The sequence below is a fragment of the Myodes glareolus genome, chromosome 6 (assembly GCF_982192425.1).
Source record: "Myodes glareolus chromosome 6, mMyoGla1.1, whole genome shotgun sequence".
Lineage (NCBI taxonomy): Eukaryota > Metazoa > Chordata > Mammalia > Rodentia > Cricetidae > Myodes > Myodes glareolus.
Genome location: NC_142031.1, coordinates 92000621 through 92020356, shown reverse-complemented (window position 1 = coordinate 92020356; position 19736 = coordinate 92000621). Strand labels below are relative to the sequence as shown.

General features: G+C 46.5%; 1 protein-coding gene across 2 annotated transcripts in view; it reads left to right on the top strand.

Annotated features, from left to right (window-relative positions):
• The window catches only part of Vit (vitrin), a 123146-nt gene that overhangs the window by 74982 nt on the left and 28428 nt on the right, over positions 1-19736 (top strand). For both annotated transcript variants that reach the window (XM_087907347.1, XM_087907346.1), the window contains 3 exons: positions 12666-12710; positions 14352-14414; positions 19164-19311. In XM_087907347.1, coding sequence (XP_087763473.1) covers positions 12666-12710; positions 14352-14414; positions 19164-19311 — 256 coding nt within the window. The remainder of the gene's footprint in view (positions 1-12665; positions 12711-14351; positions 14415-19163; positions 19312-19736) is intronic.

Here is a 19736-nt window from a genome sequence, read left to right as displayed (position 1 = left end):
GTCATACCCACAAAGACAGGGCAGTATGCGAAGCGTTATCTTTAAAGGATCACCACTCCCCCAAAAGCTCAGCTGAAAAAGACAGAAGGCTTAATTCTCAACATTATCGTGTTGCTGGATTTTGCTGGTTTCCGTAAACAACAAATGGCCCACACCCCAGAAGTCTTTAGATATTAAGAATAAAACCAAAAGAATCCCTCTAGGAAGCCAGATAGCTGATGTGCTTGCTTGTCACATAATTCAATCTCGAGTTTCTACACGGGCTTCTGTCTTCACCACCCTGAGATAAAGAGCACCTGTGTCAGTTCAAACAGTTTCCTGACAAAGCAGGGGGAGGATGGGAAATTGTGCAACAGGATTGCTATTATCGTGGAAGGTTTATCTGAATAGTTACTGTCTGGTGACACATTTTCCTGCTTGGGGGGAATTCCCAGGCCTTGTTTTCAGCCCCTCCCCTAATTTTCAGTCATTATTGCCGTGCAGCAGGACCCTCCCCAGCCACCTGTCTCCCCATCCTTTTATTTCCTGCAGTAGAATGTGCAGTTCCAAGGCACTGGGCCCTTTTCTAATCAACTGACACGGATTAGCTCACTAGATCATAGCAGCTCTGCGGGGCAGATCTATATGACTTCTAACTTGAGCGACTCCATTGTTGTGGTAAATAAACTAAGGAATAAGGGGAGTGGGAACAAGCCCTAGGTCACGGGTGAGCAAACAGGAATCCAAACACCAACACCTGGAATTCCTGCCATCAGCAAACACATCGGTAAAAATCTGAGCGGTGAAGTGGCAAGATTGAAGGCTTCTGGGCTTCCCTAACATCGTCAGTAACTAATGGTAACTCTCAGGCTGCACAGCACCCATGCACTGCCTGGGTCGAGCATATCACATGCTTTATCATATTCTTGGTACTGACTCCACTGTAAATGTCCTATTTTATAGGTGCCTTATGGGAGCAGTTGTGACCTAAAGGTTCCAAATCAGAGAATCATAAAAAAAATAATTTTGAAAGTTTGGAAATAAGTCAGACACGCTCCCTACCCCATCCTATTCTTGTTTAATTGCACTAATAATAGTAACACTAATTAATGATGCCTGGCAGCAACGAGAGAGAAGCAGCCTGTGGTGCTGGGGGACCAGGGTTCACAGGAGTCCCCAGAACCAGGGCTTTTTCTTTATTACATCCCAAGCTCTTCATTCTTTCAAATACACTCGAGTGTCTAAATCAGCTGTCGTCTCTCCCAGAGGGCTCCCGTTCTTATGTAACAGACAACAGTGATTTGTGGCTTGTTTACTTGGCTTCTCCGGGCAGCTTAGGAATCTTGATGCCAATTTGGCTGAAAACTCCTCAAAAAACCTGAAGTAGTGACTCCCAACCTGGCAAAGCTTTGCTATTTCTGGCTTTGGGACAGGGACTTTGGACAGCAGCCTCCCAGCCCATCATTGTTCCTGTTTCTTACTCACACAGCACCCACTTCCACACAGCTCACACACTGCTGGGTGCATCCCTGGGGAGAGAAAGGCTTCTGTGCCACAGACACCATAAATGCTAAGACGGGAGTCCAGGTAGGGAGAGAAGGAGGAGTTCTTAACCACTGCATGGCCCAGCCAAAGCCATTCTGCATGCATTAAAAAAAAAAAAGCAGCTTTGGATGTCCAAATGCCTTTGTCCATTTAAAATAGCAGCTGTATTGAGACACCCTTCACATCCCATAAAATCCACCTGTCTAAAGTTCTTATTCAGGGGGTCTTAGTATATCCATAGTTATATGACCATCACGACAATCACATTCTAGAACATTTTCATCGCTCCCAAAGAAACTCCATTCCTGTGAACCTGAACCTAAGTCATCACCCCTTTGGTTCTAGATCAGCAGTTCTCTACCTATGGGTTGTGACCCCTTTGGAAGCCAAATGACCCTTTCAAGTGAGTCACCTAAGACAAAAAACACAGACATTTGCATTACTGTTTGTAACAGTAGCAAAACTACAGATATGAAGTAGCAACAAAAATGTTATGATTGAGGGTCACCATACCATGAGGTACTGTATTAAAGGGTTGCAGGATCAGGAAGATTGAGAACCACTGTCTGTCTACTTTTATGAATGACCCTCTTTTAAAAATTTACATCAGCATGAGATTGTTACTTTGTAATTTGAGTCCACAGTTCTCTAAGTGATACACATGCTTGAAACATCAAGGGATTGAAGCCCATGCCCTTGCTATCTCTCGGTAGGACCTCCAGGAAGATGGCCTCTGTAGTGAGAAGCTGCGGGCAGGCCTGCTTTTCATCCCACCTGGCTCCCACGCAGCTAGCTTAGCCCCAGAAATAATAACACGGAAACTGTATTCATTTAAACACTGCCTGGCCCATTATCTCTAGAGAGTTAGTTACTGACTAACTCTCACATCTTGATTAACCCATTTCTAATAATCTGTGTAGCACCACGAGGTAGCGGCTTACCGGAAAAGATTCAGCATGTCTGACCTGGTGGCTGGTTCCATGGCGTCTGCCTCATTGCCCTCTTCCCAGCATTCTGTTCTGTTTACTCCACCTACCTAATTTTCTGTCCTATCAGAGGGCCAAGGCAGTCTCTTTATTAACCAATGAAAATAACACATAGACAGAAGGCCCATCTACATCAGGCCTCTGAGCGTAATCATTAATAGTAATTTAGACTGCTTTATGTCCTTTTATAAAAGATACTTAATATAAGATTATATAATAAAGTAGGCTAACGGTGTAAGTCAGTGAGGCCCCCAGGCTCCATTCCCAACATCATGGGTGCCTTTCTTGAATCATAGCTATGCGCATTTGCTATGACATTTTAACCCAACTACATGAAATCATTTTTAGTAAACAAATAACTACTTTTAAGTTCAAACAGGCTGAAGTACTCTGCCAACAACAAGAACGCACAGCTCACAGTGTTGACAGAAAAATCACTTGTTATTGTATGTGTGTGACTTAAACGGAGAGCTGATAGAAGCGGGTGTGCCTGGGTGTTCAGGCAAAGCCTAATTCATTCAAGAAATATTTGTTGAATGTCTACTATGTGTCATTGGACAACATTCTAGGACACAACAATGATCATCCCACCCCAGTGCACTAAGATCCACAGCCAATCCCTTCCGCGCAGGACACCTGGCATACGCGGAGCTGGAGTAGGGACCCCCTGTGTTTGAGGCCGGACAGTCATCTTCGTCCTGCGCTGAAGACTAAGGCATCCTCTCAGGCAGGACCCAACCCCTTAGACTCCAAGTGATTCTCAACCCTTAAACAGAGTTCCTCATGTTGAGGCGACCCCCCCCATCATAAAATTATCTCATTGCCACATCATAACTGCAATTTTGCTACTGTTAGGAATCATATTGCAAGCATTTGATATGCCACCCCAAGGGCATTGCGACCCACAGGTTGAGAACCACTGCCTTAGAGGGAGGCTAACAACAAGCTATGTTTATATTTAGATGCAGAAGAGACAAGAGCGCTCTCAGCGCATGAAAGCAAATTTAGGCATGGGAGGACTCCCAGGAAGCGGGTGCTGGACACACATCATGGCCCATTCACTGACCCATGAATATACGAGACAAGACATCAGGAAAGACCAAGCCAGAGTTAGGAGTAATGATCCAAGACCCAGGGGCACAGGGATTTCTCTCAGGGGACAGGAATAAGGCTGTCTTCATGGGGGAGGCCAAAGATGGCCCTGGTGCCCCCAGGCGCACCCAGCACCAGAGAAAGCCACCCAGAGCGACAGATCCATAGCTATTCTTAGACGAGAGTTCTGCAAAGCCAGACAAGCCACAGGTTCAGCTGGCTCAGCTGGGCTCTCTCCATTTTAGCAGCAGAGTGGCAGCTTGCAGCGTTGTCTTCCCAGTCAGGTTCACGTTGAGAAGCATTTTAGTGGCCACAGCTGGTGTGGCGTTAAATGTATGCACAGTACAGATAGACCAGAGGGGTAGAAGAGCGCCGCCTAGTGACAAGACACAAGAATGTCAGGGCTATTCATTTGCCCTCCAGTCCTGTGCAGGGACTGGGAGGAGATGGAGGGACTGGGGCAAGAGGTGACTGGTCTCTACCAGCACACTCCCTTTGACACAGAGTGAGTTCCAGGACAGGCAGGGCTACGCAGAGAAACTCAGTCTTAAAAAACCAAACTCAAACCCAGCAAACACACACAATTCATACTGCAAACTGAGACACACAGTTTGGGCAAGATTGTAGAGAAATGACAGAACTCACCAAGAAAGAGTTGTGAGGAAAGTGTTATCCAAACGCAGGAACAAAGGTTGTAGGACGTGTTCACGTGATGGGAAGTGAAGATTTACTCACCCGCCATTAGAAGAATGGTAAAGTCGCCATACTGCAGCTTAAATGCGCTGCACACACACAATGGAATGCTTGCTATTCAGACGTAAAGAAAAATGCAGCTATGGCATTTTAAGAAAAAAGAAAGGAAGTAGAGATCATTACTTTAAGCTAAGGCAGAGTGCAAAAAACAAACATCCCATGTTTTCTCTCACATGTGAAATATAGATATGGGGGTGGGGGTGGAGGGGGGAGCAAGTAGAACAAGGACTAAGAGAGAAGGACTCTAAAAGAACAAGTGGAGGAGAACAGAAGAAAGAGGGTACGAGGGTGGTGGAATATATGTGACCTGAAAATGGGGAGATTATTTGGGGATACAATACAGGAAAGGCACCTCCAAGAGGGGAAGGAGGCCTGGGGAAAGTCAATGGGAAGGATGGAAATAAATAGGAGCATATATAAAGCCATGCATGTATAAAATGTCGGAATGAAAGCCGTGACTTTGCATGCTAACCTTAAAGATTAATAAAAGTAAATAACTGAAAAGCCGATATGTGTGGGCACTGGCTGGCGTGAGAAGACTGACCCGTGGGAGACTGCTCACTCAAGGAGCTGAGCTATTACAGGGCTCCCGGCCTGGTGCTGCGCTTGTGTGTTGTACATGAGAACATGTATGCAGAACGAGGGATGTATTTCTGCATACCAAACCCAGAGAGCAGCCACTGCTGGATAATCAGCACATGATGGCTCCTCTGCACACACAGTATGTAGAGGAGACTCCTTTACAGAGCGCCCGTGTCACTTTTAGGGATCGTGCGGATAATAAACTGCCGAGAGCTCCTGTACACAACTAAAGCAAAAGCAAAAGGAGAGGAAAAATCCACTGTGGCTAGACCTAAAAGAAACTAGAATCTTCTTATTACCTCCTACGAAACGTGGGTCTTTCCCTCAGCTAACTTCTTCCCCAAGGGGGCTCTGTGTTTCTCTTTGCAAACCCCTCCATCTCCGCTCTCGGCCGGAAAGCCTTCCTTCAGAGAAACTGCCCAGGAAGCAATGAACGCCGAGCTCCGCGGGACTCTGTCCCCAAGTCATTGAGGCTAACCCTTTGGATGCTTCTAAAAAACGACAGAAAGCCAATGCTGTTTGTCCCAATTTCATGTTTACGCAGCTTGGCAAATTGCTAAATGTTATGTGACATTTCTGTTGAAGGATTACTTTAACCGCCCCACAAATGGCACAGTTGAGATGAATTATGTTTGAGAACAAGGGAATGTAAGAAATATGGCCCTTACAAATAATGTATATCATTTGATATTTTGCCAATCATAAAATACAAGGGTATTTAGTGTTTGGAATGTCCAGCCACCATTCTAAATTCAGTCTACTTTATTTGTTTATTTATTCATTCATTTATTTACCTATCTACCTATCTATTTGCTTATTTATTTATTTTGCATTCCATGCCTCCTCCAGAGCAGGTTCAGACTGCACTGGGGCCTTGCCTTGGTTCTGACCTTGGTCCGGGCTTGCTAGGTTGACTCACGGAAAGACTGAGAACAGCTAGGTTCCCGTTCATGCTCTGACCAGTCCAGCTGTGATTTCAGGTCTGTGGTCCCCCACCGCCTACACGAGCAGCCGACACAGTCCTGGCTCCCGTCCAGGAGAGAGCTTCAGCGTTGTCTTCATTGCTACTCCGCATGGTTCTAACTGCCCAAGTCCTCCCCATTTTGATTTGGAGAAAGTAGATAGAGCCTTCAAACAATTGGGCCAACAAAATGCCCGGCCCTCAGGTCTAAACCTGTGAGGAAACCTGTACGGGAAGTAAGGAAGACGGCAAGTAGCCCAGGCCTTTGCCCCGTCTTCCATTTCCAGAGGCGATTTCATACAGGTTTGGATAGCGATTCCTAAGGCTTCAATAACGAGGCTCTCAGAAGCCTGAAAACAGATACTCTCTGGAGTTCCTGCTTAGGGAAACTCATCCCAAAGATCAAGGGAAATCGTTATCATCTCCCAAGAAAGGGCAGTGTTGTGCTTGCGGGGAGAGAAATGCATTCTCTCCCAGGAATGCGCTTCTGAATTGCTCTGAATTGCGACATCCGGGCTCCTGTCTCTTCGCTGACTCCGACGACTTGGTGCTGCCACAGAAGCCGAATTGAATCACCCCCACCCCGTTCCTCTTCAAGAACAATGGGTACTTCTGACCATTAAGCCGCCCCGTCAGCCCCACAGCTTCTGTTTTGTTTGATACATGACAAGAGAGTAAGATCTAGCCCCCATCCCTCCCACCCAGCATCAGGATGAACTGGGTTTCCATAAACTGCACAATGACACCTTTGCCCATGTACGCTCAGTAGTCTTGGCCAAGATTTCTGCCTCCTCTGCAGTCCCCACCCCTCGTGGTGGAGCCAAGCACAGATGTTGGGGTTCAGCATGTTCCAGGGTAGGAGTGTGAGGATTAGAATTATTAAGCAAAAGTAACAGAGATGTGAGAGAAATAAAAGGTTGAAACACGGGAACAGCATCGGAAGAGAAATTCAGTGAATACTGAACCACTGTGAATTCTCCCCACACTTAAACACTTCACTCCGAAAGGGGAGTGGGGAGGCAACGGACTTCATTAACAAGATGTAAGGAATAGACCCAGTATCCTGTAGGCAGCTACTCCCTGGAACCCTGTCAATCTCCTTTGAAGGAGCAGGAATGGCAAGGTGGAGCGGATCCACCTCTACACGCCAAATACTAATTAACCAGACCCTAGGTCAGGATTGCTTGTCTGTGGCCACACCTGTTGCCAACAACTTTGAAAGAGCAAAAAAAAATACTCAGAACTCTCTGACCTTTACCCTAGGTGGGACAGGCTCACATCTGTGGGCCCCACACCCAGATTGCTGAAACTGTCTGAACCAGAGCCACTCTCAGCAGGGGACAAAATAAAAGAAGAAAGTAGTTGCTGGTTGCGTGTAGATATACTGAGCCTGCAGAATGCCCATAGGTCCCCAAAGATGCTGAGAAGCCTACAGGAGCAGGGGTCAGCCTAGGCAAGCCACTTGCTGCTTCTAGTTATGCATCCTAGAAATGCACTTCCATGGTCACCCTTGATTTCTCAAGCTCAATGCCGGGTCAGCAGAGTCTGGCGTGCCAAGTCATTTCAACCTTCAAGAAATATCTTTGTTTTGTCTGCTCTCAACAAGACAAAAAGGGGGCTTTTATCGAGTTGGAGACCCAAGGACTTATCCTATCTTATGTCCCCTCCATAGAGTCCCCACCTAAGCAATCTCCTCAGAATGGCCTCTGGGATAAAGTGTAAATACCGAGATGCACCGTGTAAATCAGCTGTGCATTGGGGGTGGCTGGCAACAAGGCCACATTCCTAGTCTCCGGCTCCCGTCTCCTTTTTATTGTCTGACCACCTTGTATTGATCTAGGTTCTGTCCTACTGAACGCATCAGGTCTCGTTCCTTTTTTCTAACCAAACCATCTTCCAGTTCTTTTGTTCCTTGGGTTTCTACTTCCTCTCCCATCTCTTTCACGTCTTTAGCTTCCTTTTAAGCCCACGTTCTGTCCATTTCTGCAGCTCTTTTCCTCTCACCCGTTACCCTCCTTAGCTTTAACTATCAGCTTGACCCAGCCTGGACCCACTGAGCATCTCAGCTGAAGGAGTGCCCGGAGCAGATTACCTGTGAGCTTGTCTGTAGGAAGGTGTCTTGATTTTTAATTGATGTAGGAAGTCCCTGCCTACCATGGGCAGCATCATTCCCTAGTATTGTAGTGCTGGGCTATAAGACAGCTAGCTAAGCGGAAGGAAACTAGAAGCAAGCCAGCAAGCACCGTTCTTCCAAGGTTTCTGCCTTCAAGTTCCCACTTGAGTTCCTACCCTGACTTCCCTCAATGACAGTCTATAGCTAGAAAGTGTAAGATAAGCGAATTCTTTCCTCCCAAGAGTTGCTTTTGGTCAGAGTATTGTAGCATAGCAACAGAAAGGAAGCTTAAACGCTATCATTCCCACAACTGGCCTGAATCAAGCAAACTGCCCCTCCCCCGAAAGAACTCTCAGCATATCCTTGCCTGTGGTCACTCTTCCAGCCCAAAGATTCACAGAAACGGATAGCCACAAAATCTCAGAAAAGATCCTGCTGGGATGGGGGGGACGGGGAGGGGCATGCCGAATAAAGGCAGGTGAGTACACCTGGTTGGTAGGTCTCCACCACCTCTTACTTCCAGTGGTCTCACACTTGTCAGGCAAGCTGCCCAATTTCTCAGCCCTAAAACTGTTAGATCCTGGAATTACAAGTTGCATGAAATGCATCTGGTCTAAGGCCATTCCAAAGGATTCTCTACCCAAACAAAAGCTTTTTGAGGTCCTCAGTAACCAGAGCAAAGCTGGGCTCCAACTTGAGAGACACTTTCAAGTCTGCAAACCTCAGCCTAACGTCTCCTTGTCTCCAGGATTAATTTCTCCCTTTCCTCCAGTGGGTCCTTCTGTCACTTGGCAGTGCATGGTGGAACACTGCACCCAGAACAGAACACAACGCTTGTGTCTGAGAATTACTGCTCATTTGAAAATAGTGCAGGCTCCAACCGGGCAAGCTGTGCCTTACAGTCGACTCCTGTCCTACTGAGCCTGTAACTACTCAAGTCCCTCGCATCTTTTGTTCTGTTCTGCTAGGATAAGCAGGTCACCTGAATCCTGTCTACGCATACTTGAGTATGTGTACCCAGGTCAGAATATCAAGTCTGGCCTCTTGGGCTCTGTTTGAGTCAAGTAAGTTTCTCCAGCCTGGAAACCTAAGCATGGAGTTAGTGTTTCCATGAAAAAATAAAGGTTTCTGGGTCCCAAATAAATATCTCTCAGTGTGTATTGGAGGGCATCCCGTTTGTAAACCTGGGACCATTGATGCCTCGTTGGCATAAACTCATGCCCAGGGCTAGAAAATGTCTCCGGTGGTTTCTAACAGTGCCTTTGCAACAGGCTGCTGGCGTGCCAAGGCCTTGGGCACAGCGGCTGGCCTCTGTTCTCTTAGCACTTCTGTGTGGGTACAGCGAGAGAAAGCCTGAGGAAAGTGTGCTGCCCTCTTGCCCTAGGGACGGGCAACCAGGAAAGGGGACAGGAGGCCGCTAGCATCGCCCAGCTCTGGGGGCCTGCTCACAGCCCAACTTCTACTTCCTCCTCAAACCGCACCAGGGAGGAACTTGGGGACTGTCAGGCCACCTGGGCTTTGGGTCCATAAAGCTTTACAGATCTGATGGCTATAAGTTGCAGCTCCCTCTCAGGTCCTACGCTAGTGACTTCCAGATGTTCAGGGGAACAGCCGGCTCTGAAAGCTGCCTCAGTACCACATTGAGTCGGGGAAGCAGGATCATTATCCCTGGTCTTTTTGATGACTTAACCGCATTAGCAGGAGTTACAGATGACAGTGCCAGGCTAAGTTTTCCGTGGTGCAATCAGATGTGTGGATGTTTGGATGGATGGATAGATGGATGGATGGATGGATGGATGGATGGATGGATGGATGGATAGACTGATGTGTGGATGTTTGGATGGATGGATGGATGGACTGATTGTGGATGTTTGGATGGATGGATGGATAGATGGATAGATAGACTGATGTGTGGATGTTTGGATGGATGGATGGACTGATGTGTGGATGTTTGGATGGATGGATGGATGGATGGATGGATGGATGGATGGATGGATGGATAGATAGACTGATGTGTGGATGTTTGGATGGATGGATGGATGGATGATAGACTGATGTGTGGATGTTTGGATGGATGGATGGATGAATGGATGGACGGATGGATAGACTGATGTGTGAATGCTTGGATAGATGGATGGATGGATGGACATATAGACTGATGTGTGGATGTTTGGATGGATGGATGGATGGATGGACTGATTGTGGATGTTTGGATGGATGGATAGATAGATAGATAGATAGATAGATGATAGATAGATAGACTGATATGTGAATGTATGTATGTATGTATGGATGGATGGATGGATGGATGGACATATAGACTGATGTGTGAATGTTTGGATGGATGGATGGATGGACATATAGACTGATGTGTGGATGTTTGAATGGATGGATGATAGACTGATAGATGTATGGCTGTGTGTATGTATGGATGTATGTATGGATGAATAGATAGATTGATGTGTGGAAAGTTGAATGGATGGATGGGTGGATGGATGAATTAATAGATAGATAGATAGATAGATAGATAGATAGATAGATAGATAGATAGATAGATAGATAGATAGATAGTTGGATGTATGGATGGATGAATGGATGGGTGGATGGATGGATAGATGGGTATATAAAGAAAGATTAAAACTCAGTCTCAGGAGCCTACTAACCTGGGCTCAAAGTTCAACCAAGGCAATTGTGTGTGTGTGTGTGTATGTGTGTGTGCGCGTGCATGCACGCGCGCGCACCAGTTTTCTCGTGTGCAAAATGGGGTCATAGGTGTACTTAATTTAGGTTCAATGTTCATTAGTACTTTCAAAGTAGTTCTGACTACCATTGAGCAAGTTCTGGGTAAATATGAATGGTTCCTGAGGGTTCTTCCTACTGGAATTCACTCAGAAGAGAATACTTCCCTTAGATCTAACTCTGTGGGATGGCCAACCAAATACTGTCATCAAAATAATTCCCCATTTTATGGAGAGCCTTACACTCTTCGGAGAGACTGTGTGCTTTGTGGAGAGATTTCCACTCTTCAGAGGGACTCCTCTGAGTCTTCCCTGTGGGAGTCAGGCCAGGATAATTCCTCATGACGTCAGAGGAGAAGACTGTAGGTGAACTGTGGACACATGAGTGAGACATGCCCTGTCTCTTCTTGGCAGCCTCTGAGGGATGATTTTCTGACTTCTTTCTTTCCGGGCCACCCTGTCCCTTTTTGACACCTGAACACAAATGTCCATTGACACATTGGCTTCTCACTACTGCCAAGTCCAAAGCACACCAAGTCTCAGCTGTCCAAATATTTTTCAGGCCCTGGCTATTACTTGAATGGGAATTTTGTTCAGATTTGTCCCAAGGGAGACCAGAGTGGCATTGATGGACAAACTTTAGGGACAAAATTAAGAACCTGGGGTTACAAAAGCCATGATGTGTTCAGCATTGTAGCCCTCATGCCGGAGGAAATTTTAAATACTTAAAATAAAATAGCATTGTAAGAACTTTGGGGGAAAACAGAGAAGCTACCAGTTATCTTTTTAGAAAGGAAAGTGGTGCAGTGCTGATTTTCACCAGCAGGTGGCACTGGAGTAATAAGGGTAGAGTAACAATATTTAAAGATCATTATGAAGGTCTTGGTGGTGGCAACAACACCACCCAACCTAGCTAAAGCTCGGAGAGGGTGCTTCTGACTCACTCAGAACCAGTGATGCCCGCCCCTCAAAGACTTACACAGAAGTTTAGCCTTTTTAAAAAAAAATCCCTGGCCTTGTTACATGAAGAAAAGTTCCAACCTCAGCAGAAGAGACAGTCTTTAGAGGACAAAAACTGCTCGTGCCCTGAAGGCCTCTGGGAAGGGCATGAGCCGGGGGGGGGGGGGGCGGGCAGATAGAGAAATAAGCCATTTTTGTGTTGTGAGGCTTCTCAACATGCTTGCATCTACACTGCCTCTGAGCCCCTCCTGACCATACAGATTTCCCAAATACAAACAGAGAGTATTGGATAAGAATCCCCCCTCTCCACCACCCTTTCCACTTCACAGCATGTCCGTGCACTAGAACCCAAGCGCCATGTTTCTTTGCTCTGACTGAGACATGAAAGGAGAGGAAACTCAGAAACTGGTGGAGGAGGCCAGTTTGGAAAATAAGCCAAGCAGGTGGAACGGGTGTAATTAAATGGTATTGGGTGCATATTGAATGGTTAATAAGTATGGGTGAATCAGGGGGTGGAAAGATAGATAGATGACTGGAAAGGTGGGGGCGGGGAAGTTAACTCAAAATACTTCAGAAGCCTAACAAGGAAAGCAAGTCCACGTTCTCAGTATATCTAGAAGTATCGAAGTACCAACCAGCCACTAACACAGCAGGGACTATATAGAAGTATGTTGGGGTGTTTTTGACTGGAGAAGCTTTTCAGGAGTCAGGGGATTCCTTTTAGTCCTGTGTCTCTTGGTGCAGAGGGAATGAAGCACACGTCTTTGGTTTTAAGAGCTCTGGGTAGAAGAAACATCACAAGGATTTCATACTGCTTCCTCCAAACTCCGGATCCCGTCCGTCTTCCACCACTGGACTCTCTGCCTGGGAGACTGGGAAGCAACATCCTAGCACGTCCCTTGAGATCGTATCCTGGATTGGATTTACTAAGCTTATTTGTTTTTCTGAAAATTCAGGAGAGACAGACCTGTGGAAGCCTGGACCAGTCCTTTTAGATTCAGGTAAGTATCCATCCAGACGGAGAATGAGGGTGACCTAACAGTCCAGCTGGTGGCTCAGGTGGCCCGGCTGTTTAAAAGCTTCCTCCTGGGACCTTCGGGTCCTGGTTTGGGCCCATTCAGACTTTCCAAGGGATGTGCGGGGCCATACTGGTTCCTCAAAGGGGAGAGAGGAAACATGAAGGCAAAGGCTGGTGGAAATGAGTTCCCAGTGAGATGGGTTTATACCCTCATTTCTTCGGGCACCACGCACAGTCGTTCCCTAATTCAGTCCCCTTTGAAAGTGGTATTCAGGAGGGCTGCCCGGTGGTGGTGCACACCTTCAGTCCCAGTGCTCAGGAGGCTGAGGCAGGTGGATCTCTTGTGAGTTTGAGGCCAGGATGGCCTACATAGTGATCTCCAAGCCAGCCAAGGCTCCGTAGTGGGACCTTGTTTATAAAACAAACAAACAAGAAAGTTAGAAGAAGATGGTCTGAGGTTTTTCATTCTCATCAGTGGATGTGTGTGTGTGTGTGTGTGTGTGTGTGTGTGTGTGATGCACTGTTTACCACATTCAATGTCTGACCCTCTAACAAAGCATTCCTGTTCTTGGGAGGAAGTAAGATTTTTCTGGCAAGGGGAGACAGGGATAGGAAGGTCAAACCTCTGAACTTGCTCTCCCTCCACCCCCCACACAATGTGGAGCTTTGAGATGTGTCCCTGGGAGGCTTCTGGCTGAGAAACACTGTTGAGCACCCGAAACGAACTTTCCAATGGTGTGAGGAAGTGGGGCAAGCTGGCTGACCTTTCGGGGGAAGATGAAGTCATGTGCTTTGCAAACTGAAAAGAAAACAAAAAGGAGGAGGAGGACGCTCACTACAGCAACAAGAGCAAGGAGGACAGAACCTCACACCTGCCTCCACTGCCAGAAATTTCCAGAACTGCCAGGCATCCTGAAAGCAGGGAGGCGTGCTTCCTGCACGTATTCACTGCCTCTGAGCATCCCAGTGGTCGCAGCTGTCCCAACAGAATGCGCACTGACTGTGTCTGTGGCTTTTTGTCACGCTCTGAGTCCATAGCCCTCACCAGACACCCCACCCCTGCCCAGCTGAAGCCCCACATCCACACGGCCTTTCCAAGCATCCTGTACCTCTGGCCCTAGCTTTAGAGTGCTGGGGGCGAGACCCTGTCTGCTCCGCTCTTCTGTTTGAGCTGTGCTCCACTCAGGCACACACACAACCTTTTCTAGACCGCCCTGTGCGTGTCTAACTCATCTTTGCTCAGTGCCTATATCACCAAAATTTGGTCAAGGACCTATGTGTGCTGAGCGTAGTAGGGGTCTGAACGAGTCAGACTCATTTCCTGACCTCCACGGTTTCAGAATTTTAGAGATTAGAATCCCGGCGTGCCTGTAATGTTTGCGCATAAATAAACCAGGACCTAGATAGAACGAGTTCAAACGAGAGCAGATCGAGGTCCTCCGAGCATCCAACAGAGTACTCATGGCAGGCTGTGGGGACTTACTTTTCTCAGGATGGGGCCAGGAGGGAAAAGAGGTAGCTGTGAGCCAAGCTGGGTATGAATGTCCACTCTGTCCCCTTCCCTGGGGTAAGGCCAGGTGTTCCTATACTTGAAAGTCATAACAACTTTAACTTCTCTTTCCAGGATCTGTGCCCAAGGAAGAACTCAGCACACAGTCTTCGGAGCCAGTGCCCCAGGGAGATCCAAGTGAGTTCTCTGGCAGCTAGCAAGCCGGGATGGTTTTAGCATCTGATTAGCGCTCTCTCCCCTACCTACTCCCTGCCTTTCTGACCGACTTCTCTCCTACCATAGATCTACTTATCCCCTACCTTCTGTCGCTGTTCTAAAGAGAATGGAGAGCTTCTGAGGGATTTAAAGTATCTGCATGAGGGGGAAGAGGATTGAGACCTTTTTAATGTCACTATGGCAACAGGGTGAAGAATGGGAAGGGGTAGGGAGGAACGAGGCGGATGAAAAGAATTGCCAGGCTGGTCAGCAGGGGTAGGGGTACCGCGGAGGTAATGGAAGCTAGACCTTGGAGCTAGAACCAGAAATGAGAGAAATAGGCAGATACAAGAAATACAGAAAAGGAAGAATCTATAGGATTGGAGTGGGGTAAGACAGTTAGAAATGGCATCCGCAGGACTCAAGGGCTGGAGTGGGGTAAGACAGTTAGAAACGGCATCCACGGGCAACTTAGCTGGTAAAGGCACCTTCTGCTAAGCCTAAAGACCTGGGCTCTAGCCACGGTGGAAAGAAAAAGGCAACTCCCAACAGTTATTTGTGTGTTCTCCTCCCCCTGTCCCCCCGCACCAAGTAAACACATAGATGTCATTTAAATTTTAAAAAAATGACTTGTGCAGCTGGGTAGATGGTACTGTGTTGAAGAATGCAGGATGAAGCAGGCTTGGGGACGGGAGACTGTCTATGTCTGTCGTTTGCTATGAGAGATTCAGTCCAATAGCAAGATCTGAGGCTTGGGTGGGAGGGGACAGCCCAGTCAGAGATTCAGAGTTGGAGACAAGGTGACAGCCCGTGTCATTCTTCATCACATTGAAAAGAGAAGGAATGTTAAGTGGATGTTAAAATGCTTCAGAATTTTTTTTAAAAAAAGTTCAGAGTTGGGAGATTAACTGTGGCTCAAAGCACAGACTACACTGTGGGGCAATAAATGTGATGTAGATGAACTAAAGAGGACCCAGATATGATGAGCAACACTAGGCAGGGGAGAAGACACCCAGGAATACCACAACGGAGGGGCTAGGGAAAGAAGGAACACAGGGAGGGTCCCATCTTCCAACACAGCAAAAGAAAGCACTTGAGAATCCCCTTAGACGGTTGCCACAGCGTCTGTCCCAACTCTGCTGTAAGAAATGCCCGTGGTGTGTTTCAGACTAACGATGCCCATCTCTTGCTCACTACCTATGGCATCAGTCTCTCACTAGATTTCGCTACTCCAGTATGGTCAGAGGACCAACAGCATCAGCAAGTTGCCCTGGGAACTTGGAACAAATGTAGAGGCAGAGCCCGCACCCCAAACCTACTGAGTCCAGAGCCAAAGCTACCAGTGGCCCTTCAGAGTGGCTCACAGATAATTTTGTGGGAACCTGCATAAGCGCCTGTGACCTATGCATGGCTCTGATATTATCCAAAGTTACAAAATATGGACCTTATGCATTGCATAGCACAAAACATGAGTTCATCTATAGAATTGCACCACGCGGAACTGTAGTGCAGAATTAAGAGAAATTGATTCCCGTAGATACTACATCTGACCTTCCTCCCTCACCCTGAACCTTTCCTGTGCCCATAGATAAGACACTAATGCTGAGCTCCTCATGGAACGACTCGACCCGTTAGTCCTGACGTCATCTTCACATCAGCATGCTATCGTTTCCATAGAAAAAGCCGGCTGGGTCTTATCCTGTATGTACGTTGAGGTAGAAGAGTAGTCATTAAGATATCCTGTGAGTTTGGAGGCAGGGGCTTTTGCTTCAGTAGTAGAGTGATTGCCTAGAATGTACAGTAAGGCCTTGTGTTTAGTCCCAGAGAGGATTAAATAATTTTAAAAAAAAATCCTGGGAGACCTATCATACATCTCTGCATCAGCCGTCAGCAATCAGGCCAGAGGTCCAAGAGAACTAAGCGGGCAAATTGCTTGCTGTAAAAATGAACACGTTGTTCCTGAACATAGTTCAAGATGTGAGAAATGAGTAAGAACTGTCCTTGAGGAACCAAAACAGATGCTACCAAATCCGTGTACTGCTTTCATTGAAAATAAGTGAACCGGGGAAACCCCGCTATTCCTTCCTAGAACTGGTTTTCCTCTATCTTAAAAGGCGATATTGAGCTAATCTGCTGGTGTCTTGAAGGAAAACCTTTGTTCTGGAGTGCTTCTCAAACTCGAGGGTCCTCCTTAAAGGCAAAACGGATTTTGTACCTCTGAGTGGATCCCAGGAGTCCATCCATGTTTCCTGAAAACTGTGTTAGTGGGCCGAAAGCCCTGAAGAACATTACTGCCACCTACTGGCAATAATTCACATTGCAAGGCAAGACCTAGAAAAACACCCATTGGCCATTTGGGAGAGACATTAGAGCAATTCTGCCTGTCTTCTCTTTTTCTCTTCTGTTTTTCCCCTGTCTTTAGCAAAGTCTTTAAAACACATTTGGTTGGACTGCTCTGTTTCCTTCCATCTTTATCTCAGGGTTTCGCTTGGAATATAGGCAACTTGGGAGAAAGCCAGCTGGATAGGGAATACTAGAAGGCACTTGGGCAAAAGGCTGTGAGATTTGCTACACAAATAGATGGAGTAGAGGGAGACAAGCATCCCTCTGGTCGCCTCAAGACCTCCTCTGATTTCAGCAGCTACTTCAGCGCGTTCTCCGATTCAACTTTTCTCCATCCACGAATTCTGCATCTTCACTCATCAGTAATTATTTTTATCCAGTGTTGCCTCCAACTTGGTTAGCTCACAAGTACTTGGTATTTTCAAGTCTCTTCTTGTCTATGGCGCCTTTGTTAGTGGAGGGCAAGCAACGCCAGCCCCAAAGAAACCATGTGTCCGTGATAGAGAACACGGCGGCCATTAGGAACATGCAGGCTTGTCTGCGCAGTTTCTCCCCCAACCACAAGGGGGTGCTGGCCCTCAGGTGTTCTCCGGTGTTCCAGATCAAAATTCTTTATTCTTCAGGTTCTCTGTAAAAGTGTTTTCTCAAAAATACTCTTGTCTCCCCAAATGCAATCATTCAATAATTTAATCCTCATTTTTTATTAGTCTTAAGGCTATATGGACTCCCAATAAGGTCCTCAGCTCAGCAATGAACCGTTCGTTTTATCATACTGAGTCAGCACCACAGCAGAGGGTAACAAATACTGGTTTGTTAGCCCGATTAGCACTGAAAGCTGAAACCAGCCTACAGACCCACCATCCCTGCCACCTTTCCCACAACTATCTTAAACAGCACATCTTCCTTTTCCGCAGTTTCGATTACCTGTCGTCAGCCGCGATCTGAAGATAGTAAATGGAAAGTTCCAGAAATAACCTTAAATTTTGAATCTAGTATATTGTTGTAATTATTCTGCTTTGTTATTAGTTATTATTAGTTTCTTGGTCTATGTAACTATGAATTAAACTATATATATGGTTTACATATGAATGTATATGGTTTGATGCATATTATATATTCATAATATATTATATATAGTTTAATTCATAAATTATAAGTTTATATAAACTATTTATAATTTAATTTATGACAGTGAATATTTATCACATAAATACCTCCAATATATATGTATCGTTCATATATATATATATATATATGGAAACAAAATGTATATATGGTTTTATTGTGCCTGGGGATTCAGGCAAATTCTGTGTTTCTTAGACTCCAACCCCAGGGGACAAGGGAACACTGGTTTATTCGAGGAGGTCAAACATTCTATCCCTGAACATCTACCCTACTCTTTCACAACAGAAACAGGGAGGGATTCGACAAAGTTTTAAAACTGTCTTACAAATGTATGTGGATAATTTCTTCCACTGTTTCTTCTAAGGAAGTGAGAAACATTCTATCTATTTCTAATTCTATAAATCCTGTCCCCACCCCTTCCATTCTGGCCTTGTGGGTTCTTTCACACCCCACATATTTTGACAAAGGGTAAGAATAAAAGACCACAAGCTATTGACACTTGGTTATGGCAAATTCTCACACCTACGAGTCTGTACTTCCTTGCTTGTGTGGGCATGCGTGTGAGGGATGGGGGATTAAGCATACATGTATGTGTAGGCACCCATGTGCATGATTCCATGTACCTGTTCTGTTGTTCTTCATCTGGTTCCCTTAGACGGGCAGATAGGGTCTCTCACTGAGCCTAGGGATTGCTGTTTTGCCTAGAACGGCTGCCTGGTAGGCTCCAGCATCCTCCTGGCTCTATCCCAGCATCCTCCTGGCTCTATCCCAGCATCCTCCTGGCTCTATCCCACGCAGCACAGGCCTATACACAGCCACATCCAACTTTTGATTTGAATGCTGGGGATCCCAATTCATGCTCAGCAACACCCTTACCCACTGAGCCTTTCCCATGGCTTCTAGGCATTTACACTTCTGTGTTCTGAGCCCGGGAGTCCATCTTGAGGTTCTTCCCAAGTAACGTTGGGTGTCACTGTCTTCTGAAGTCTACATTGGTGACTGAGCCGTAGAATTTTAAAGCAGGTGTAGAAATAAGAACAAGCCCAGGGATCCAGGACCCTGGTCCTCGGGGAAATGGAGTTTGCACCTCTTCTACCTCTTTTCACTTTCTTCTCAGTGGGTTCTCTGGGCTTGTAGTGAACGAAAGCCACAAGATGCCTGGAAGGGAGCCCTGCAAGCCTTAGGCGAGAACACAGAGAGAAGATGCCTAGGTAGAAGTCCTCAGACCCAAACAGAATCACAGCATCTTTTTCCATCCCGCAGACTGCAAAGTTGACTTGTCATTCTTAATCGATGGGAGCACCAACCTCGGCAAGCGCCGCTTCCAGATCCAGAAGCAGTTCTTAGCGGACGTTGTCCAGGCTCTTGACGTTGGCCCTGCTGGTCCTCTCGTGGGTGTTGTTCAGTACGGGTAAGTGCAGCTAACGTTCTGAGCCCGGCTCGCCGGTGGCACTGCACAGCTAACTTCAACCAATATCAATGCGTCCTGAAGCTCTGACTCATTCTCTTCTCTAATGCAAATGTAATTAAAAGGCCAACAACTGAAGCGATCCATCCGCCACTGAAGAAATATGAGCCTTCCCAAAGGGAAGAAAAGGCTAATAGCACATGCTTGGGAGTAAATGCCATTTGCACTCATGGTTGACGTAGAGAGTATTATCTGTAGGAATCAAGAGTGTCGGGTGCAAGTAACAAAGAACCTAGCTAGGCTACCGCCAGCTTCTCTATCTCTAGACAAAGAAAGCTAAGGCCCCTTTTAGCCTTGACTGTGAAAACATTTGTGTGAGGGGCTGCGACCTTGGCTACACTTACTGAAGGTAAGGCGTCAGGTGCCAC